The sequence below is a fragment of the Myotis yumanensis genome, unplaced genomic scaffold (genome assembly GCF_028538775.1).
Source record: "Myotis yumanensis isolate MYYU_CA2020_CCGP unplaced genomic scaffold, mMyoYum1.0.hap1 SCAF_8, whole genome shotgun sequence".
In the NCBI taxonomy this organism is placed as follows: domain Eukaryota; kingdom Metazoa; phylum Chordata; class Mammalia; order Chiroptera; family Vespertilionidae; genus Myotis; species Myotis yumanensis.
In genome coordinates, this window is record NW_027223759.1 from 19,673,469 (window position 1) to 19,697,236 (window position 23,768).

A 23,768-nucleotide genomic window follows, 5' to 3' on the forward strand; every position below is an offset into this window, starting at 1 on the left:
TAGAGGCAACTTACTAACAGAAAACGTTTATGACCTGTGGAATGTGGTAAACTGTCAGTTTATGCATGTATCTTCGGCTTAGACAACATTTTTAAATTTTGTAACCAATATTTTAAAATAAATAAAACTGCCTTGGCCGTTGTAACTCGGTTGGAATGTCACCCTGTACACCGAAAGGTCTCGGGTTTGATTCCTGGTCAGAGCACATCCCCAGGTTTTAGTTTTGATTCCCGGTAGGGGGCTTGCAGGAGGCAGCGGATCAATTCTTTGTTCTCACATGGATGTTTCTTCCTCTCCCTTTGTCTCTCTCTCAATAAAAACATCCTCAGATGAGGATTAAAAAGTAACAAAACTTATAATATTTATGTAAAAATCATGTTTGTTTGGCTCTTATAAAAAAATTAGAATAATTGGCAAAACTGAGATCTTCTGCATGACAGCAATCCTTCGAAGCTGAGTAGTACGTGCTCCCTTAGGGTAAGGAACACATAACCCCCTTTGATCCTCAGTCTCTACTCAGTGACCCTTGGAGACATTTGAGTTCATGACCCCTGATCTAAATTTAATAATCAAAATATGAAATTGTACATACAATTTCAAATAGACACATGAAAAAGGATGTAATGTCCCAAAATGTTATGACTAATTAATTGTATTAGAGTTCTTGTATTATGGCTAGTTTTCTTTTTTATAATTTTTTTAAATACATTTTTTATTGATTTCAGTGAGGAAGGGAGAGGGAGAGAGAGATAGAAACATCAATGATGAGAGAGAATCATTGATTGGCTGCCTCCTGCACACCCCTGCAACCCAGGAATGTGCCCTTGACCAGAATGGAACCTGCGCCCCTTTAGTCTGCAGGCTGATGCTCTATCCACTGGGCCAAACCAGCCAGGGCCTTTTTTTTTTATTTTAAAATTTCCTGCATGGTCTTTATATTTTAAAAATACAAAATATATGACCTTTCAGCAAATGCCCAGTCTTTTAGTAAATATCAGTGATTTTCAGCCATTAGAAAAGAAAGGTGAAGGCCCCGTATCGCCTCCCGCATAATCTTGCAGTCAGGTGCTATATTACAATGAAAGTGAGTCTTAGCCCAAAATCTTCTAAGCATACACTTCTTGCCAGGAATGACACATTTGCTTCCTGTAATCCCAGAGAAGTCCTTCTTTCTTTTCTCAGGACCTACAATATTGAAATAAAATTTTGAAGAAAACTTGAGTGACAGTTTCATTCTTAGGCAGACACAACTAGAATCTGATAAAATTGGACAATATAGTGTGAGGTCTCTGAAGCAGGCAAAGGACAGAAGGCACTCGAGGCGTTGAGCATTGCTGGGTTCAACAGGTTCTTAACATCTTCCTCCTGCAAAGAGGATGGAGGGCAAACAGTCCAACCACTTATCTTGACTACTACTCGTTTCATACATGGAAAATTATTCCTAACACCGTTTGTGCAGTTTAATGAACCTTCTGGTGTCAATTTTGATAAAGATGATTAAAATGATTAAACAACCATCTTTGTAAAGTGGATTGCTGATTAGGATACTTCAAATCCTGCAAGCCTCTAGGATGTATGACAAAGTTTAGTTATCCATTTCATATTACTAATGCTGAAAAAAATTTAAAGTAAATTGCTACTAAAAACTACAGCTGTTGGTTTTTTGAAAAAGTAATGATCTATAAGTCTATGTTTTATCAAGCTATTATGTGTAATAATTTAATTTTTGTTTTCATAACACTGTTCTTCCTAAATTTAATCTCACTAAATACTTAGAATATAGATGAGTAGCAAAATCAGATAAACTCCATTTAGTTAAAATGATCAAAAGATGATCAAACTAAGACCTGTTTCCCTGACTCAGTTCTCTAAAACCCAGTCTTCGAAACCCATGTTGAAAATTGAAAAATTGAGATGCCAAGTGTCCTCTGTAGTGTGTTAAAACAAAATATAGAGCCCTGGCCGGGTAGTGGGTTTAATCCCTGGTCAGAAAACCTTACGGAATCAATCAATGAATGCATATATAAGTGGAACAACAAATCTCTCTCTTTCTCAGAAATATAACACACATCCAGCCACAAAGTAAGTACAGAAGCCTTTTAATTCCCTGCAAAGAAAATTTCCTGGATAATTCCATATGTCTTTATAATCATAGAGACAATCTTATCCTTACTCAAACATTACCAAAAATAAAGACTATGGGTACAATTTATTCTCCATAGATGCAAACAATCTCAACTATTTTGACATCAAAAAGGCAGAAAAACAAAATGCAAATTGCAAGGACAGAGATGAAAACAACACTACTTTCTATTTTTTAGATTTATGTTTTGTTTTTATTTTGTTTGACTATTGCACTGTTTGTATGTTAACCTTGCAAGAACTCATGGAAGTGAGGAAAAATATCTGCAGGCTAATTTTAAACACTCTGAGAGGAATTAGGCACTAAATAATAAAAAAAAAATAAGACTTTTAGCTTACCTATTAAACTAGGAAAATTTTTCCTGAAACATGACAGTTAAATTGGTCTGCAATGCATTAATAAATGGAGAATATGGGTCTCCTCTCACAAATAACTGAAACATATGTTCACTACCACAGAAACTAGTCAAAATATGGATATTTTCAAGTCAAAATTCCCTGGAATAGACTAAAAACAAGTTATCTTCTAACCTAAAGTTGGAAGAGCAAAATTTGTAAAAGTAATAATATTGTCATTGTTTTCAGCAATCTAGTCATGAATCCTACAAGTTCTGAAAGTCTTTTCAATAAAATGAACCCTGATTTCTTGGCAAGCTCCTTACTTAAGAGGCAAGTAACTTTTGGAGCTGGCCTTCTCAGTCTGTGGATAGAAGCCAGCTGTACTGCTAGCATTGCTCCATTTAAAAAATCATCTTCAGAATGAAAGTCCAGCAATGACCTTCTCCAGTGCAACACCACCTGCAGAGATGCAAGATGGCACGAGAGGTCCCTGGGCAGGTGCAACTCTCAGCCAATAAGCCGGAGACAGGTTAAAGAGAAGAGAAGGAAGCAGGGGCCAAATGTTTCTGTTTATAGATGCTATCCTGGGTAAAATATCAAGGGCTTTTGGATCAGAAGTGGACAGTGTGCAAAAAGGAGGTAATCAGATACCAATAACGTCGAGAATTTAAGATGCTTGTTCCACAACTAAAGACAGAGCTTTTAATATATACCTGCAGGATGCTCTGCTTTGGGTCATTCTATTTGAAACTCAAGGGTGCACCACACTTAGTCATATCTATTATCTGGTACATCTGTATTTCTAAATAATTATAACTGATACTTAAAATGATGTCTCTAACACCTCCAAGGTTCTTCCAAATTAAAGAAAGGTCACATTGTGCCTGGTATTATTTTGGTGTTAGCCTATATATACATATAACAATTGTTTAAAAACCGGTAATCCATATTGGGCTCAATGAGAACTCTCTCCATTAATCTTAATGTTTTATTAACTAGAATATCCCATTCTCCCAATAGGACTCATGACTAAGGCTTATTGTACAACCAATACCAGAATGAGGGCAATGGGTTCTTTAAATCAAAATGCTCATGATGAAATGTCCCACTGACCACCTCTTCGATGCAAGACCACCAAGGTGTTTCAATGCAACCTGAACATCTCACAGGATACAGTCCTCATGAAGACCGGATATCCAAATCCTTAGACATTTGTAGGATTCAGAATCATTTTTCACTCAGTTGACTCTCTACTTGCTCACTTGTATCTACATTCATTTGTCCAGCTTTGGTTGGCTGCTGAGTTCCAGTGGAAAAATTCCAACTCTGCCTCCCAGCCTCTCCTCTAGGGACTTGGAAATGGAAGGTAGTGCAGTTCTTTCTGGCCATCTGCCAAGCAGGGCACCCCGGGCTTCTTGGGGTAAGTTCGACGGGCAATTTTAAAGAACTCTTCTGCAGCATCGAGAGCAATGAGACGGTCCTGCCAAGAAATTAAATACAAAAACGTTGTCAAGATGGGAACCCAAGCCCTGTCGATGGGAAAACCAATCTAACAACAACAAAACCCATCCCAGACATAATAACAAGGAAACATTTATTAAATTTTTCTCGACAAATTTAGAGACACACCTTAACCCAGCGGTTCTCAACCTGTGGGTTGAGACCCCTTTGGCAGTTGAACGACCCTTTCACAGGGGTCACCTAAGACCATCCTGCATATCAGATATTTACATTATGATTCGTAACAGTAGCAACATTACAGTTATGAAGTAGCAGCAAAAATAATTTTATGGTTGGGTCACAATATGAGAAACTGTATTTAAAGGGCCAGAAGGTTGAGAACCACTGCTTAACCCTTTACTTACATTATCCAAGAAACAGCCTTTCAAATTCTTTGTCAATCTTGTGTTATATAAACAACATTTTTCATATCTCTGACCTATGAAGCTGACTATACAGTAGAATTGGCTGAAAAATACAGAATCTTGAGCCACAACCCAAGCCTCAATAGGTCTGAGTGCAATCCAGAAATCTGAATCCTACAGCCCCCTGGGTGACTCGTGCTACTGGCCACAGATGCCAGCACCATCTGCTACCGCACATTGTGGGGTTGCCGGTGGGGTTGGAATGAGGAGTATATAGATTCACAGAAAAGCAAAAAGTTGAAAGCAAAATCAGGGCAGATGGAAAATGCATCCACTCACCACAACGAAGAGGTATCTCTCGGAGAGCTCCCAACCTGTTGGGAAAATAGCGGTCTCTTCAGCCAGTTTCAACAAGATCTCTCGAGCTTTCCTTGTGTTTTTAGAGTCACTGATGGTGCTGAGTTTTGTCACTGACAACAAAGAGTCTGTTTCCTTTTGAAAACCTAAGGTAAAGAAAAAAAAAGTACCTGTCAAGTAAAGTAGTCGCAGGAAGGGACTGTCCTGCAGCACAGGCCCTGCAGGAAGTGAAGGGACTTCAATGTGGATCTGAACAAGCATCGGAAAACTGAAGCCAAAGGCACCGCTCCATGGGCTGCTTCCCAGCTCAGGGTGACTGGCTGGAGGTGTGTTTCATTAAAATTCAGGTTAGCTCAGTGGATAGAGCGTCGGCCTGTAGACTGAAGAGTTCGGGTTCAATTCTGGTTAAGGGCACATGCCCGGGTTGCAGGCTCAATCCCCGGTAGGGGGCGTGCAGGAGGCAGCCAATCAATGATTCTCTCTCATCATTGATGTTCCTCTCTCTCTCCCGCTCCCTTCCTCTCTGAAATCAATAAAAATATATTTTTTAAAAAATTTGTTTGATATTTCTTCTTGTTTAATTTTCTTTTGTTAACTTTTCCCACAGAGTTAAGCCTCACATGCTCATCCGCTGACTGCTTGTTTCCCTTGTTTTGGTTTGAAACCCTCCTCCCACAACCTACTTTTCCTCTCCTCCCCAAGCCCCAGAATTCCAACCTGCCTTTGCGGCTTGGAAGCCAAAAAGTGGTCTCTTCCAGGTCCCTCCTCCTCCAAGCCCACATTCCCTTCCTCGCAGCAATATGGTTGGCTGCTTAAAATTACTTACCCAAAGGTATAAAAGACTCATAGATTTAAACCTGCCTGGAGTAAATGACATTTTAAAAAAGAAGACTATTAAGTCCCACCAATATTGAGTGAGTAAAGGCGGCAGAAGTCCATCCCATCCACTGTAACCCAAGGAAAGCAGTAGAGGCTAGCAACTTGGTACCCCACTTTTAAAAAGTTATGATGCCAAGGTGTCATGTTCTCTTTCAAAGCAGAAGGACTGAGGACTTCAAAGGTGATAAATTCGTTTTTAACCATTAAAATTAGCTTATTTTATAATGTGAAAGCCATGGTTATTGTATTGCAACCCTAGCAGAATTCAGAAAAACCAATACCCAATGTCTCCTCAAATGCCACAGGGATTTTCCCCAACTTTGAAGTTTTTCTGCCTTTTAGTGCTTCTGAAAGTTTGCACTGAATTTTGTTGTACTCTTAAAAAAAAAAAAGTTGCTTACAAACAATATCTCTTCCATCTGCCTCACCTCATAAAGCTATTACTAATTGGCCAATCACTCCCATCTAATTCAATCAATGCACAACTCCAAAAAAATTCGATAGTAGCACCCATATGATTCCACTGCTCTGTGCAACTTGATACTGAGGACAGATGGAGTAACACATGGCAAAACATGTCCTCAAGACATGGGCCAGTGATAATAAAAGTGACAGATGTTTATGCTGGAGGAGACAGGAGGACAGGATTGGGAAAAAAAATCGCGCACAGTAGCCTTCAGTAGTCAATTACTGACACTCCTTGTACAAAAACCATGGTGAAGAAAGTGAAGAGGAATGATCACCACTGCTCATTTTAACCATTTCATAATCACATACAGACTCACCTAAATCTTCTAAAATGCGTTTCCATCTATTTCTCACTTCCCTTCGAATCTGTCGCAGGGTATAGATATCATAGTTGAGTTTTTGCCACTCCTGTAGGAGAATAAAAATTCAGTTTTATTTTCACTCTTTGGCCTAAACCTCTTTCTAATTCCAAAACTTAAGCTGTTTAAACATGTGTTTCTCCTCTTCACTCATCTTCAAAGTATATATAAAAGAAGAGAAGAGTCAATAGGAAAACAGTGGCTACCATTTCTGGAGAATCTACTCCGCAGCAGGAGATATGACACATTACATGAATTATCCTAATTAAAGCCTTCAAATTACCTAGTGTCTCAACTTCAATGATCCCACCTGTAAAGTTGGGATAACAAATGTGAATATCCATTTAAGGTTGTAAAGGTAAAAGGTACATTAAAGCACAATGCATGCACATGGTGCGCACCAAGAAAATCCATGTGTTATTAAAGCCATTTTATAGATGAAGAAACTGAGACCCAAAGAAGTTAACTGGCAAATCCAATATCACCCAGTTAATAAGTATAAGAATTGGTATTTGAATCCAGGTCTGACTCCACAGTTTATGAGAAAAATGACATACAAAGAATGTATGTTATCTTTTATTATAGGGATAAAGTAGAGACAGGATTCCCAAGTTTCTTAATTCCTAGCCAATGTTTCCCTTATCATATCGCAGCATCACGTTCTTTCATTTCCATTCCCATGATAGAATGAATCTTTCAAGCACTGAGAAGAACTATCATAAGGTTATTAATCTGAAAACTTCAGTCTTATGGGTCATAGGCCATCATGTTGACACCAAAATAGAACTTGAATCTTTCAGGAGCATTAGACTCTCTATTGAGCTAAGTATTTCTCTTAAATGCTATTGAAATTGTTTTTAAGGGGCTTTATCTATATGGAACAGTCATTTTATAAAATACACCTTTTCCTCTTAGCAAAACCACATAACTATCCTAAAGCATAGCTTAAAAGAACATCATTCTAAAAGGCTCAATTTAAGACTCAAGTTTTATGATATTCTGACTCCTCTCAATGATGCTATTATTTTCCTATGAGGCTCCTTTCAAGGTTTGCCTTGCTCACTGCTAATCAACTTTCAACTGGTTAAGAGAAATCAATTTAACTGCCATTGAAGACGTTAAAGATACCACTTGGGAAAAGAAAACTAGCAAAATAAAGTGTGTTTTGTTATCATTGCATTTTAGATCTGTATCTGAAGATATGCCAGCATGAGGTCATGGATTTTAGCTGTTTACTAAAAGTCAGGAAGTGGGAAATTTGAGTACCCTTTCCTGGTCCTATTATTTGTTTGTTTGTTTGTTTGTTTACCAAAGGCACACACACACTTGCATGTACTCAAGAGTGAGGTGATTGGAATCAGGGATAAAATCTGTGACCCTAGAAGAGAGTAAGATTAATTGAATCATCTCAGAAATATGCAACCCTGACCTCATCTTTATCATCATGTTAAAGCACACCTGCATAATCCCCTAGAGACTGTTTAAGTCATAGGGGGGAAACTCAACTACTGCGGTTTTCATTGGATGGGCCTATTGTACTAAATTGGCCATTCAGCATTTAGCATCTTGGAAGCGATATTTATTAACAACTGACTCTTGGCAAGTTCATAACCTCACTTGTCTCAGGGCCTCATGTGCAATGCAGGGATAGTTAGACTACCTACCTCATACGCTTATTGTGAGGATCAAAGGAGTTGGAGTTTGGTGCATACCCTCCTCCAAATAGTGTGGAAACTATAGAGAAACAATCTTCCAACACTCGGCATGGTTTCTATTACGAGGACTGAGGACATTATACATTGCAGGATAGAGAATCTCATTTGGGAGGATCCCCAGAAGAAAATTTTCTCTGCTCTTGCCATCAGGTACAATTTTACTTTTCCTGGAAATTACTTCATTTTCTGGACATTGTGAATTTTGTAAATGATCGATTCCACACTTACGTAAAAATGTGGAGTCATTTCATGAAAAACTTAGAGGTATTTTGAATCATCAAAATTTTCAACTATGCTTATGTCTTCATTCATGTTTGTTCTTTCTTATCTTCTAGTGTGTGCTATCTATTTTTCATGAGTTGCAATAAGTCCTTTTTAATAAAAAGAAGAGTATAAATAAATAAAAATATTTCACAGCGCAGCACTGTGCTTATTCTCAGTGACACTGACCCTCCTCCTTGCTGGATGAAATGAAAAGTAGTTAGTTTCTTAGTCACAGTGATTAAGAGCCTCACACAATCAATCCTGAGATATATTCACACAACCTTAAATTTTGTAACAAACCACTAGGTGGCTTCATTAACTTGCGATTAGAGGTCTGCTAATTTTTCTTTGAGCTTCTTAGGCTGATGCCTTAGACCAAATCTCTATTTTTCGGAGACGCAGTCATCATTGGGTGATCCAGGCTTTAGACTTTAAAAAAAAAATAAAAATATTTCTCTTCCTGCTGTCCATCTGCCAGTTTTGTGGATTTGTTTGCTATTCCTGAATACCAACACTGAATGTTACATAAATTCATTCAGTTGCAGCATCTGTGACTCTGATAAAGTGTTTGATGGATAAGCAATAATATGACATTTACAAAAAGCTAAGGATGGACCCACACATGATGCACTGACTGACCCGCACATGATAGGTGCTTGTTCAGATTAGTGGTATGAAACCATGCATTTCCTGTATCCATATTATTACTGTCTTCTTTTGACAGACTAGTCATGGGTAATCATATGAAAGTATCTGGAAGTTTTGTGCAAAATTTAAAGCCTTAATACCAGTAGGAGCTTGGGTAGGATTTTACCTAAAAATTGAATTTTCGTAAAATAAATAGTAAGAGGGGAATTTTAATTCCTCTTTAACACCTGACCCCAAAGAACAGAACCTAAAGTGACAAATGAAAAATAGTGATGTATGAAATCTGCCCACAACTTAAGAAACTAATTCATTTATTCCCTGGTACTAGAGAAAAACAAGCCTTGTGATGTCCTTTTACAATTTTTAAATTGTAACAGTTGTTTTTAGACAAATAATTTGAAAATAACAATTAAAGATCAGTTAACTGTTCTTCACCAGGGATCTGAAACTCAAATCTATTAGACATTAAGAGTAAAAGTCTTATTTTCGAAAAGAAACTTTTGTTTTTCTCATAATTTCTGAAATAACACATTGTGGCCAATGTGATGCTGTGGTCCAAAATTTTAACAATGAGTAAATTGTCAAAGGTGTAATAAAAGCGATAGTGCAGAATTAATTTCACAAGATACCTGGGAACCAGGACAAACCAAGAAACATGTGATTGAAAATGGATCTCTGAAGATGCTTATAGCTGAATTCTTGAGGTTTTTCTCCTCTCTAGTTGTTGACCAAATCAGATAAGGGCAGCTAGATAAGAAGGTTGAGGCAACACCATAAAAGGCAGAACAAAACTCAATCTCCTGCAACCATCCATAGCTAGTTGTCCTCCAGGTCTGAATCCCATGAGCTGACTTTGATCTTGAGTTCTAATGTAAGTTCCTGAGAACACTTTCTCACACACAAAATTAAAACATTTTATACCTATCTATACTACATTATTGTGAGGTGGTGGACAAATAGGACAGTTAAAAAATACTACTTATTTCTTGTTAAAAGGGTGATTTATATAATTAAAGAAATGTACTCTAACAACAGATCCCATAACTATTTTAAGCTCTTAGGAACAACTGCAAAAGCAATCAATTTATTTTTAATTAAAAATAACAGAATCACACAGAAATAAATATTTAAAGAAAACAGAAGGCTATGAAATGAAAGTAATTAAGCTCTGCCTCCCCTCTCCTCCACTCCCCTTCCCTCCTCTCCTGTCCAGAAAAAGATTATTGGCAGTATTCATGATCTATCCCCTAGAGCTGACACCTTACTGCCCTAAATTAAAGCTGGGTTCTGGTGGCAAGGAGAAAGGAGGGACAGCTAATATGTCTGCAACTAATATGTCTGGCACAAGTAAATATTTTATATTTGCTTCCCCAACATCTATACTCCTCTTATCCCATCAATCTGGATGTCAAGTTCACCTAGACAGTTACATTCTCAGCCCTCAGTATACACTGATTAGCTTAAGCCAACAAACTCAATGTTGGCTATATATTAGAACCATCCAGGGAGCATTTAAAAATACCAATGTATGGAATCCACCTCCCAGACCAATGAAATCAGGATCTTTTGAAGGGGTACCAGATTTGAAACCCAATAACTTAAGCCAATCAGCCTATCCCACAGCCTCAAGTACAGACACGTAACCCAACTCAAGCCAAGGAGATGCAACAAAACCCATGGAGTTTCTCGGAGCAATCAGGAATTGTGTTCTCTCTCTGTGGTGTGAGGGCACAAAATCTAAAACTACTCCCATCATTTTTACTACCCCGAGAAGAGCCAGCCTAAGGAAGAAGTCAGCACTCAGAGGAGGGCAAATATGAAAGGGTCTCAGAGAAATAGAGCCTAAGGACATCCAGGCCTCAGGATCAGATCTCTTCTGAAGCCAATCCTCCTTCTGGAACTCTGTTATGTAAGACAATTCCACTTAGTTTTAGAGAACTAGAGTTCTCCTGGTTCTCCCATCCAAAAGATTGATGTTACAAAGTCCACTCATTAAGTACATAAACAAAAAAGAAACTATAAATACTGCACAAAATATTAGTCTTATATTTTCCTAACTCTAGACCCTAGGGTTAGACAGCATATAAACCTATTTAGCTGGAGATGCATATGGTTTACAGAGAATGCAGTGTTGATGGCTCTGCCTGGTCCCAATCTTTCTTTCCCAAGAGTGCCCCAGGCAATGCCACAAACATAACAGCAGGCCTTTTCTGTATCCAGGAATTGCTTTATGGTGCCTCCCCTGAATTCTGTCCATCTGAGCAGAGCTTCTGACTCTCACAAGACTGTTATTAACAGGGGAGAGGAGATGGCTGTATCTAATTGGCTAATTTCTTCTAAATACGGGGGCGGGGGGGGGGGGGGGGGGAACATTGCCTTAACCACTCAACTCCCTTACTTACAAAAATGTTTAATCCATCTGGCCACTTCATTCCTGAAGAATGACCCAGGCAAAACCATTCCCTTCAACATGCAGGGGTGTACAGGGGTGGTGGGTGGTGAGGAATGGCAGGGGCTGCTAAGGTCTGAGATGCTGAGGACCCAGGAGAAGAGATCAATATTTCAGACTGGGCTGTGCTTGTCAGCAACAGAGAGCTGTGAAACCGCCCACCATTTTCTGAAACTATGCTTCAGGGCTGAGAAAACTCTAGGCAATTCCTAGGCTCCTCCCCCTGGATGCCCCACCGCTGGCTTCAAAAAGAACCCGACCAAGTGATCTTTCTTTCCTTGGAACTGTCCCTGGAGAGCTTGCAGCCCTCTTCTAGGCTCCCTCTTCTACGCTGGAAAGATTACAGGTTGAGGGTGGGAGCAGTCAATTGGGGGGGGGGGGGGGGGGGAGGGGCGGGGAGACATATGTAATACTTTAAATAATAAAGAATTTAAATTTTTAAAAAAGGTTACAGGGATGCCCTATTCAGAACCCAGCCACGTGCTGCACAGAGCTCCCGTGACAACCACAGTTTCCCTGACGCACCATGGCCTTCCTCCTCCCACAGCTAATCAGCCGGCACCTCTGAGCAAACACCACAGAACCTGGACCTCCTCTGCCAAATCCAAGAGAAAAAGGGTTTTCCAGGGAATAGCTCACTCCTCTGAAGAGGGCAGCTGGTTTCAGTGGCGTCAGCAGCCCTGACATCCTTCCCTGAGCCCTGCTGCTTCCTCAAGCTCCACTCCATCCTCCTCCTCTCCCTTCACCGCCACACGCTTACAGGGGGAGCTTCCACTTGCTGTTCTCACTTCCTCCTCATCCCCTTACTCACCAGCCCCTGACAATCAGCCCTTTCAGATCCACTGCACAAGGGAAGTGGTGAGGTGCTTTCCCCACCTTCCTCTGTCACTAGTGACCGAATGAGGGTGTCTCATAGTCCTTTCTGAGGGCCCTCATCTCTCTAAAGCATTACGTCCTGATGGCCATCCCCTTCTTAACATGTCTCTCCAGGTTTCTGTGGGAAAGGAACAAGGAATGAGAGCTTATTATGAGCCCCTGCCACATGGAACCACCAGTCTAGGCCCGAGAATGCCTTGAATCTAAATCCTACTCACTCCTCAAGGCTCAGCGTAAACGCCAACACCTCGAGAAGCCTTCACCTTTCTTGCCAGTGGAAAGTAATTGCTTTGTCTTCGAAATTCCTCAGCCCTTTTATGAAAATTGTTGTAGAGCTATTTTATTTACTGTATAGATATTACTATATAAGTATTTGTATCATCTCCTTCACTACCGATTGCAGGTTCTCTGGATACAAGAACCTGATTCATCCATGTCTTCCACAGTCTTCTGTAGACAGCAGGTGCTCCAATGGGTCTTCTGAACTCAAATGAATATGACAATTCACATAAAGGCCACATTCTGCCAGTGACCGAGTGCCTATTTTAAATCTAGACAGCAGCACATTTTATTAGAAGAAGCCACTTGGGCTCTAATTCATGTGTATTCTGGACAAGGCATGTTTATATGATCAAGATATTTTAATGCCCATATTTTTGGGAAACAGAATAAATTCAAGAAAGGTGAAATAGATCAAAATAAAAAAATTCACCTCTTCTACTCAGTGCCTAATCAAGCATTTGCTATTTGAAAAGTACTTTTCACATATGTCTCTTTAAATAAGAATAGATATTGAGGCTGCACTGTGGCAGGCGCTGCTCCAGGCACTCTGTATGTAACATCCCAGTCAGAAAATCAGATGAGATGGGTTTATGGATTTGTTTCTAGAGAGGTGCTAAGTGTGGCACTAGGAGGTTAAAGAACTCAACTGAGATATCAGAGCTATTAAGTGGGGAACTTAGAATTTAAACTCAAAGCTGTCTGACTCCATAACCTCCCTCCAGTACACTAAGCGGCATTCAATTAGGCCCAAATATAACCCACTACATTGTCCTTCCCTGTCACCAATGTGGAAACTGGGACACAAAGAGAGAAATGTAACATAACATGCAGGGATTTTCATTCTAAAAGTGGCTCCTGGCAAGGCCACTCAGTCCAGGAGACAAAAGACCCCCTTCTCTGTTCCCTGCTGCCTCTCGCTGACACAGTCCCCTCGGCCCAGCAGCGAGGGGCAGGACAATGCAACCAGATCCCAGTGTAAGGGGCAGGCTGATGAGACTCGAGGGGAAGGGAGGTGAGTCCATTATGCAGAAGAAGCGCAGAGCTTCCTTTAAACACAGCTGGTTCTGAACAGCATCAAGGCCACCTACCCCGGAGGGGCATCCTCTTTCAGGACCATAAAAGCCTATTCTCTGTACCCCGCAGATGTGGTGTGTAAGTGGGAAAGATAGGATTGTGTTTCACTGTTCCTAGACAGGCGGTCCACTCATTAGCCCTCGGCTTCCACCTCAGCCCAAATGGCACAGGATCAAATGACAGCACAGAGAAGTTCAGTGAATTAGAGGATACACAACAGACTAGATGAAGCCTGGAGGAGGATGTGGTAGGGAGTGGATGCCAAGAAGGGGTCAGTGCTCAGGGACCTGGCACTTAGGTCCTTGGGGACCCCAGGACCTGGAAGGCCCTCCGTCACCTCCCAACAAGAGATGCCTTGATTGCTTCTACCCAGACATCTCATCACTCTGAAGCACTCATTCTAAGTAAGGTCTATCTGTTGGTAACTAGGGCCTATGGAAATGAGCCTTTTCAGTTGGGCAGGTCAAGCTCTGATGTGGTTATCTGTCTCCTAGCTTCACCAGACCTACCAATTCAATGAGGTAAAAACAAGCCTTTGGGTTATAGATTCACACCTGCGTCTCCTCCCTTCCAGAGCTATCGACTTGCCCTTTCTCTGAATCCCAGGTGACGCTGGGCCTAAGTGGGGTTGGCCCGCTGTGCCGACCAGGAGGCCCTGCGTCCCCGGACCCCAGGTGTTCTAATTCTTAACAAATAATAACGTGACACTTTTCTAAGGTCTCGCAGCTTGGGCAGTTTGACTCTACATACCATGCAGAGCCTCAAACCCCAAATAGCACCCTGGATTCCTTTTGGGAGCACCTGGGAAAGGCGCATCCATACCCAGGTGGCCAATGCAGCCCCACTGCCCTTTGCAATGCTCATGGGCTTTAACCCAGAACTAGAGCAAGAAAGTTGACCTAGAACAAGTCAAATGCAAATGCCAAGTAATGCTTTCCCAACTCCCCCGTTAATTTTTATTCCACAGCTCTGCTGGAGTTGCAGCCAGAGGCCCCTGACCTAATTCTTTATCTGGTTTTAACCAGATTAAGCCAGGGAATCGCTCGTAGCTCCTGCTGGGGAGGTGTGCCAGCAATGAGATTTCAAATCAGTTTTGTCTCATTTGTGGAGTTCCAGCCCATGAACAGCTTTAGCATTAGAACAAGGGCCAAACGCGGGATGTGATTTGGCTAAGCTTCCAGTAGGAAGAATGTAACATTATTATTCCAAATCAATTAGTGGGAACCATCTCAGAGTTCTGCTGCTCCGGTCACCGCAGGGAAGAAGGACAATTTGCTGTTGTCACTAATGGCAAAGGATAGTAAGACTAAATTCCTGTGTGTGGAGAGGAAAGGGGGCTGGAATTTCTGGCAAGGTAGAATTAGCCACTTCATTCAATTACTTAAAGTATGTACCGTTGCCCTAACTGGTTTGGCTCAGTGGATAGAGCGTCAGCCTGCGGACTGAAGGGTCCCAGGTTCGATTCCAGTCTAGGGCATGTACTTTGGTTGTGGGCACATCCCCAGTAAGGGGTGTGCAGGAGGCAGCTGATCCATGTTTCTCTCTCATCGATGTTTCCAACTCTCTATCCCTCTCCCTTCCTCTCTGTAAAAAATCAATAAAATATACATTTTTTTAAAAGTATGTACTGTGGAGGAAGCCTGGTCTTCAAAATGCAGAGGCAAGTTTAGATTTAACTGTGGATTGTATGAATCAGCATGACATCTCAAAGATCTGGCTTTCCCTTAGCATCTAGCCCAGTGCTAGGCAATATGGCAGCCACTGGCCACACATGGCTAGTGAGCCCTTGGAGCGTGGCTAGTCTAAATCAAAATGCACTATAAATGTAAAAATAGACATTGGATTTTGTGAAGTCATAGTACCAAAAAAAAAAAAAAAAGTAAACTATCTCATTAACAGCATTTATATTGATTGCATGTTGAAATGATAATATGTTGGATATATTTGGTTAAAATATATTATTAAATTTAATCTCACCTATTTATTTTTACTTTTCAATGTGGCTAATAGGAAATGTAAAATTACTTATGTGGCTTGCATTGTATTTTTACTGGATAGTTCTAATCTAGAGAATACTATACCTAACAGTTTCCTTTCAAAGAGTGGCAAAATTGGCAAAGGAACACCTCTTTGGCCAAATTCCACCAGAAAACACTCTTGTTTGGGTCCTTAAGGATTGCAGTTTTTTTCCAGGTGATAGTATAACAGTGTTTATCTTAGGGTAGGGTTATATATAGGTGATCTTTTTCTCCTATACTATCCAAATTTTCCACAACAGTGATGTATTTCTTCTGTAATCAAAACAGAAACTTTAAAGTCCCTACGAAGCATTATTTTTACATCTTCCTTTGTTAACACCACCTAGTGTCTAATTACCTCCAAATGGAAGAGTCTATTTATGGGTACTATTGTCACTTGAACTTATTTAGAAAAGCCTTTACTATTTTCTGAATGGTAACCACAGACCTTAGCTCCCTTGATTTCCAAGAATTCTGTTAAATTGAAAATCCCGTTGGTGACTTTGCAAGTTCCTGTGTGTGTCCCAGTATTAGGTGAAAACACTGGTCTTCGAGGGTCCACATTTCAGAACCCTCTGCCAGCTTCCAAGAAGAGCAAGGGGACAGAGCAAGGCCAAGGTGAGGACCAGAAAGGAGTCCCAGTAGAGGTGTTCTTTTTGGATTGAGGGGAATGAAGGAAGGGCATTCAGTAGAGCCCGTCAGAGACACAAACAGGGAGAGAAAGGAAAGAGAGAAATTAAGTTACAATTTGCTTTTATAAACTAACAACCCCAAAATCTGAAAGTTTTCCCTTTTTTAACCCAAATACTATTGTAGTGGTAACCATTTTTGTAATTACTCTTCTTGCATTCCTTATCATTAGGGACCCTACTTGCAATTGCTCTTCCTTTACTGGAAAGCTGTCAAATTGGTTATTGAGTAACCCCAGTTCTTTCCATCTTCACCTCCTTAGGAGGAAGGAGTTAAAAGAGCTGGCCCTTGACCCATTCAGTGTGTGTGTGTGTGTGTGTGTGTGTGTGTGTGTGTGTGTTGGGGGCGGGGGGGGGGTGGAGTAGAGAGGATAAGCCCCCAGGCAAAAGGAAAGAAGGCAGGTGACCCCATCGAATTTCCTTATCAACTGGACTTCCTGGTAACTCGGAGGAGTGCTATTTGCTAAGAAGAAGAAATCTTATCTACAGAATGCCCTCAGTAAAATGTCTCTGGTCAAAGGATTACTTAGACTCAGGCACCAACATCTTCAGGATATGGCTCCCAGGAGGATGTCACTATACTAAAAAGTAATGAGAAGGTATACGCAGTGGAGCTCTTCCTAATATAAATTCTCTCTACTGTCTGAAGTAACCCAATGAGCCTCACACTGACACATCTAGCATTCAGAGTCAGAGGGGCCTGTCCTGTGGAGGAGGGGGTCTTAGGAATAAAATCTCAATGTCCCACACCGCTGTCTGCTTCTCAATGGCCTGTGTCTTTGCAAGTATCAGTAAAGCTTGATACTGTGTAAGACCTACGGCCCTTGTGAATCTGCTTTGTCGATGTGTTTTGCACACCCTACCTCTCTCCCCCATCACTTGACTCCAATTTTACAGTTTGTAGTATTTTTACTTTACACCTCTAAAGACAGAGCTGCAAATTAAACCACTTCCCTAATCACACCAAGCACATCTCCAGCATATCACATCCCTATGAGCACAACCCAAAGTCCCACTGAACCTTCCACAAGAGGAACAAGATGCCTGTCTAGGTCACCTGTCCATGACAGCAGGGTTCCCTTAACAGCTGGGAGTTATTATTGAAGTTCAAGCCTTATAAAACTTTGTTCTTTACAATTTCAGTATCTCACTCACTGTCCATTTTCAGTCCCCCACAATCTTCAACTGAGCTTCCAGATGCTGCCTCCCCTGCTCAAATATTTGGGGGGGTGACTCTAACAAAGCCTCAAGCATGACATAATGCCACAGCCTCAAGGAAAAATAGCCACTTAAGAGAAAGCAGCCCTGTCATTGCCTGGATGCTCACTGTTTAACACATTGTGTATAATTACTCTAGTCTTTACTGGCTATCACAGACACAAGGATGACCCTTTGCCAAAACAATTAGGACGCTGCCTAGTGAATCCTGAATTCGGCAGCCATTTCTAGTTTTTAAGACCTTTGCCTACTGGTCATCTGCCTGGCTCCTTATCACCATGGCAAGCTCTTAGTCAAACACAGCCCCTAACACAATGTCTGTGCAGCTAAAACCCAGAATGCAAAAGGGAAACAGTGGTACATTTAATACGTTTGGGAATTACGGTGTATTTTTTTTTATTTTGACTAACTCACATGCTAGATTATTATGTAGTCATTTTTGGAAAGAAAAATCAATGCTTTGCACCCAAAAATGAAAAGGCTACTTTCTAATGAGGATTTCTTCTCCCAAAAGGATAATCGGGCAGTGGGTACAGAAAGCCCTCCTCATAGGCGCTGATGATGTGTCCTTTTTGTATAAAAAATTAAATCTGCACACAATCAATTGAGCACAAAACCAAAGGCAAAGCTTGGATGATGGCATCAGTCTGAGAGTACATATTTTAGGGTTTACAAGATATAAAGTCTCTGTCACAACTACTCACCTTTGTCACTGCAGCACTAGGCAGCCAGAGACACTATGGAAATGAATGGGCATGTCTGTGTCCCAGTAAAACTCGCCCTGACTGGTTTGGCTCAGTGGATAGAGCGTCAGCCTGTGGACTCAAGGTTCCCAGGTTCGATTCCGGTCAAGGGCATGTACCTTGGTTGCGGGCACATCCCCACTGGGGGCGTGTGCAGGAGGCAGCTGACCGATGTTTCTCTCTCATCGATGTTTCTAGCTCTCTATCCCTCTCCCTTCCTCTCTGTGAAAAATCAATAAAATATATATTAAAAAAAAAAAAACTGAAGTTGACCATAGTTTGTCCAGCAGTGGTTCTCAACCTTCCTAATGCTGCGACCCTTTAATACAGTTCCTCATGTTGTGGTGACCCCCAACCATAAAATTATTTTCGTTGCTACTTCATAACTGTAATTTTGCTACTGTTATGAATCGTAATGTAAATATCTGATATGCAGGATGTATTTTCAGGGGTCGCGACCCACAGGTTGAGAACCGCTGGATGTGGCATAGAGGAAGCCACTCTACCTGTTTTACTCTCAGCAATATCCCCGCCCTTCATTCTGAGCAGAGTGTACGCATCTCATTCAAAGGGCAGGAGTGAGGTCTAGTTAAGTCCTTAGGATGCAGGTGCCCAGGAGCAGGTGCTCAGGAACATAACACTAATGTTTCTGGGGTTAAAAGTCACGTCACTTCTCCATAATTCACAGGTCTGTAAATATGGAGACTCTTGAGATATGCCCTCTATAGCTCCCTCTGTCAGGTGAGAAAACAGACCCAGAGAGATTGAGTGGCCTTCCCAAGGTCACACAGCAAATTAGCAGTACACTCAGGAGACAGTCGCAGAGTTGGGCCCGAACCCCAGGAATCCTGTCTGCTGTGCCACGCTCCTCCTATGAAATAAACATCTGCTTTACTTTCTAACACCCACTGCCAGAGGCCCAGGTAACAGAGTGAAGTAGATGAGCTTTCAAACTTGGAGACTCACTTTTCCAAATGAGAACCCACATGGACCCCAACATAAACTATCTGTGAAAGTGAGGGTGCCTCTCTCCCTCTGCCTGGTCCCCCTCAAAGCTCATGGGACATCTCGAAGAAATCGTAAGGATCAAGGAACCAAGTAGTTCAAATGTGAGTTTATTTATCATCTATTCTCCTCTAGGGACCTCCTGCTTCTAGTACTCTCCTCCTCTACTTTTTATTCCTGCCCTAATGCGCTGCGCCAACACTGCAGTGCCCCTCTCCCCCAGCCTCCCCTGCATACTCTGCAATCAAACTTGTCAGTCCTGGATCCTATTTCTTTGCAAAACAGATTTGTGCTGACCTATTCATGATGGGTAATTTTTTTTGCTAAGGCCCAACCAATCAGTCTCTGATACGAATTAATGTATTGTTGCTCCTAGATATCAAATTTGAGTTTTAAAGGAGCCTTTTAGTAGCTCAATAGAGTATTTTTGAAGTTATATTGAGTGGCTTTTCCAAAGATGCCTGCCGGGCTGGGCTGCCTGAGATGAGGAAATTTAAGTTTTTACCCCTACTTCCACCAGAGCAGTTTTATCAGTGTCCTGGTAGGTTTCATTAGGGGAGATGGGGAAAGAGATCCAATTATAACAGAAAAAAAATTTAACGACCACAGACATGCACCAAAGCATTGACCCATGGTCAAGATCTCAGTCACGAGGCCTTGACCACAGAAGCTATTTTAAGGGTGTGTTAAGAACTGTGAAGCGTCTGAGATTTGACTCTTTTACAAGCTACCAAGTTCTCCTGCCACAGTTGCATGGATGCTGGCAAAAAACACGAGACTCCTGGGTCAGAGACAAGGGACCCAGCAATAGCAGATCAGCATGTTTTATGCGAGTTCTCTAAGTCTTGATTCCAACACGGTAATAGAAAGATCCCTGCACATGCAGTAGGCTGCCTTACAAGAGCGGAACCCTGAACTTGGGAAACCTGAACCTGTTACAGTGGGCAATAGCCTATGCTTTGCTCTGGAGAGAGATCTACACCTCCTGAGGCAGTTCACTGTGCAAACATCTTTGAAAAAACTCCCCAGAATGAAGGGCTGACAATGTGCTCTTCTCGAAACATGCCCAGAGACCAAGAGACCCACAGAGAATTATCTCTCAAGGGAAGAGAAGGCCAGGCCTGCTCAGGACTCCCAAGGAATATGAGCTGGGAGTAAAAGGGCCAGAAGTAAAGAACAAATCTTGCAAACGGACAAATATGTTTTCTACAAAGATGTGCTCAATGCCGAATGCCAGCTCAGTCCAGATTCACCCCTTTAAACTATTCAGCCCCTGGGCCCCATATTTCTTAGAACAAAATTCAGAATCCTCACCATGGCCTACTGGCCTTCATGATCTGGTCCTCGCTAGTGTTCCCAGTGGCCCACGGAACAGCTCGCTCCCTCTGCTGCAGCCACGCTGGCCTTCTCGCTGGAATGTCCATCACAAGGCTCACTCCCTCACCTCTTTCAGATCTCCATTCTCCAGCCCAGAGACACCTTCTGTTCCCTCGTATTGTCTTATTTTCCTTCAAAGTGCTTATCACAACCCACCACATATTAATTTGTTGTGGGTCTCCCCTCAGTAGAATGTAAGCTCCCTGAGGGCAGACCCTTTGTTTACTTCTATGCCCACAGGTCTACATCTGATCACCAAGCAAAACAACCATTTTTAATCCTATTAGTTGCATTAATCCTATTAATTGCTGTCATTATTAATTAAATTATGTCTCCCAAATTCATATACTGAAGTCCTCACCCCCAGGAACCTCAGATTGTGATAATTTTTAAGAAGAAATGGTCTTTATTGGGGTAATCAAACTAAAATGAGGTTACCAGGGTGGGCCCTAATCCAATATGACCGGTGTCCTTGTAAGAAGGAGACATTTGCCATGATAACCAAGGTGTCAGCTGCCATGACTAGTTAAAAACAATACGTAGAGCCAATGGCTATCCAAGCCCGGAGGCAGTCCAGTAGGAAAGCCACACTGAAACATTCCAGTACGTGCTCTCTCTGGCTGCTGTATACCCAGAGGTGCTTCTAGTCCCCAAACATCACTTTAAAACAGCCAACAGATAATAAGTGCTATGTCATGGATTAAAATGTTAAGGTGAAGACCGAGGCATGCTCTGCTTCTGAACACTCAACAGTCCAAAGCCAAGGTACAGGTAAGCCTCAGCCAGTTCCTCTTCGTCACCAGGCCTAACCCTGTGTGAGCCGTGACAGGCACACACAGACACGCACAGACAGGTGGAAACGTTCTGAGCCAGCAAAAAGAAGCCAAGGGTGGATGAAACCGGCAGAGGGCTGCTTGCTCCCCTCCCTGGTGGTTTTACACAGCCTTGCTCTCGGCTTTCTGCGGCTGGAAGAAGAGTCCAAGGGGACTGAAAGCAGGAGAAACAAGAGAGGAAGACCTTTCCAAAGTAGGGCAGAGGGACAGGTGGGGCGAGTGGTATGAAGGGCAGTCAGTGTTTCCATATCAGCTGAGGGTCCCCCAGCTAGAAGGGAGTATCATTGCTCAAATGCCCCTGCCTGGCCTGACCTAACCCCAGCCTGATGGGAAAGACATGGGGCACCCCCATTAGCTTATATATATTCTTGGGTCACTCAAAGATGTGCTCAATGGCGACTGCCAGCTCAGTCCAGATTCACCCCTTTAAACAATTCAGCCCCTGGGCCCCCCAAAATCCTTAGGGATAAGAAAGGGTTTAGCTCATCCATTGCCTTCACTTCCACCCTCCCTGTCCCTCTCCCAGGAATAGTGGACCTCAAGCTTCTAGCAGTGTTTCCAATGTGATGAGGCTACTCTGACCCCAATTCAGGAAAGACCAAAGCCGTAATGACAATATATTGGGACGTATCTGGAGGCCCAGCAAAGAAGAGCACTGAGCTGAGCTGGCCTCTCTGCTCAGAAAACCTCTCCTCTTTCTCATATTTCATCAATTACAATGAATTTGAGTTCACAAGATCCTCTTTCAAACCATCCAATGAATTCCTCTGGTTTTGTCCAAATACCTGCTTCTGTTTAATTTCCAGTTGAACTGAGCCTACTCAGAGTAAATAGGTATTAACTGGATAAAAAGGTGGAGGGGAAAGGTTAGGGATGGGATACTCAGCGGGGAGAGCCAGGCTTGGTGAGGAGCCAACCGAAAGGGATGTGGGCAGAGGGTCACATGAGAAGAACCATGGAGAGGCTTGCACAGCTGAGGGGAAGTGAGGGGGGCCGAAGGCAGGGAGAAGGGTTCTGCGTGTGAAGGCTGCCCTTCTTGCTGGTCCCAATACATCCTTAGGTGGCTCAGTCCTACCCCAAATAGTCTACTTCATCCACACATCACCTACTCCCTCCAGACTTCTGCCTGGAGAGGCAAAGGGAAAATTACTTAAGAGTATGCCCCATAGTTATTCCCATTAGAAAAAATACAGAAATCTCACTGACTTTCGACGGATAACAGTATATGTGGTAGAAGACGACAGAGAGCATTTTTAACTCTATTTTTGCATATTGCCAAGGTTGGGCGGAAAGAATAGACACCCCGACCAGACTTCGGTCTGAGGTCTCTCTCTTCTTGCAAGCTGCTGCCATTTCTATTCCAAGCTCCTCAGAATCCCCCAAGGAGTGATTTGCTGGAAAAGAAATGGTGCAAATGGATAAGAGATCCCATCCCTGAAGCATGGCCTGTGTGTAACAAGAAACTCAACTACAGTGGATTCTTATGGTCACCACGTGTACTTGGTTTCAAAACTTTCTGGTAAACTTACCAAAGATGTTAAAAAAAGAAAAAGTGAAAATAAAAAGAAACCTTGAGCAGACTGAAGTGTAGTCAGCCATATGACTGAAGAAAAATTTTGATTGTCTATGACAGGCTGCCTCTGCCATGCTCCACCCTTGTGACTTGCCCATTAACTGGCCGAGTTCATAGGCACCAGCACCTGGATCTTCTGGTTCTTGGTTGAAAAACACGATGCTACAGCCAGGACTGGCGACCTGTAGCCCAGAGGCACATTTCCCACGTGTTCATGGCCTTTTACTGCAAAACATTTTATTTATAGAAGAAGGAATGAGGTTAATTTGGACTCAGGTCCACTGAAATTCACTCGAGGTCAAGTGCTTTAATAACTATGACAACAGCAACGTGGTAAAAGAGCCGGATGTGAGTTGACCTCATATAACGTGTAGTTAAAACATGACAAGTATTTCTGGAGGGCTGATCCAGTCTGTACTCATGAGCCACATGGCCTGCCTCTTGGATTGCAAAACCATCAAAGGGCACAGCTCACTCCTGCACTGTAAATGGAATGATCTTGTGTAACAATTATGGGACTACAGGTAGCTGGGGATGGGGCACCCGAACAGAGGGACAGTTTCATATCAAGAAAACTACAGTGTCTTTCCAGAAT

At 42.1% G+C, this 23,768-nt stretch overlaps 1 protein-coding gene across 3 annotated transcripts in view; it reads right to left on the reverse strand.

Moving 5' to 3' along the window:
* Window positions 1-2,082: 2,082 nt before the first annotated feature.
* Window positions 2,083-23,768, reverse strand: part of MREG (melanoregulin) — a 52,034-nt gene continuing 30,348 nt past the window's right edge. For all 3 annotated transcript variants that reach the window (XM_070422082.1, XM_070422085.1, XM_070422084.1), the window contains exons 3-5: window positions 6,368-6,458; window positions 4,686-4,849; window positions 2,083-3,961 (exon numbers count right to left, since the gene is read on the reverse strand). In XM_070422082.1, coding sequence (XP_070278183.1) covers window positions 3,827-3,961; window positions 4,686-4,849; window positions 6,368-6,458 — 390 coding nt within the window. In that variant the 3' untranslated portion in view covers window positions 2,083-3,826. The remainder of the gene's footprint in view (window positions 3,962-4,685; window positions 4,850-6,367; window positions 6,459-23,768) is intronic.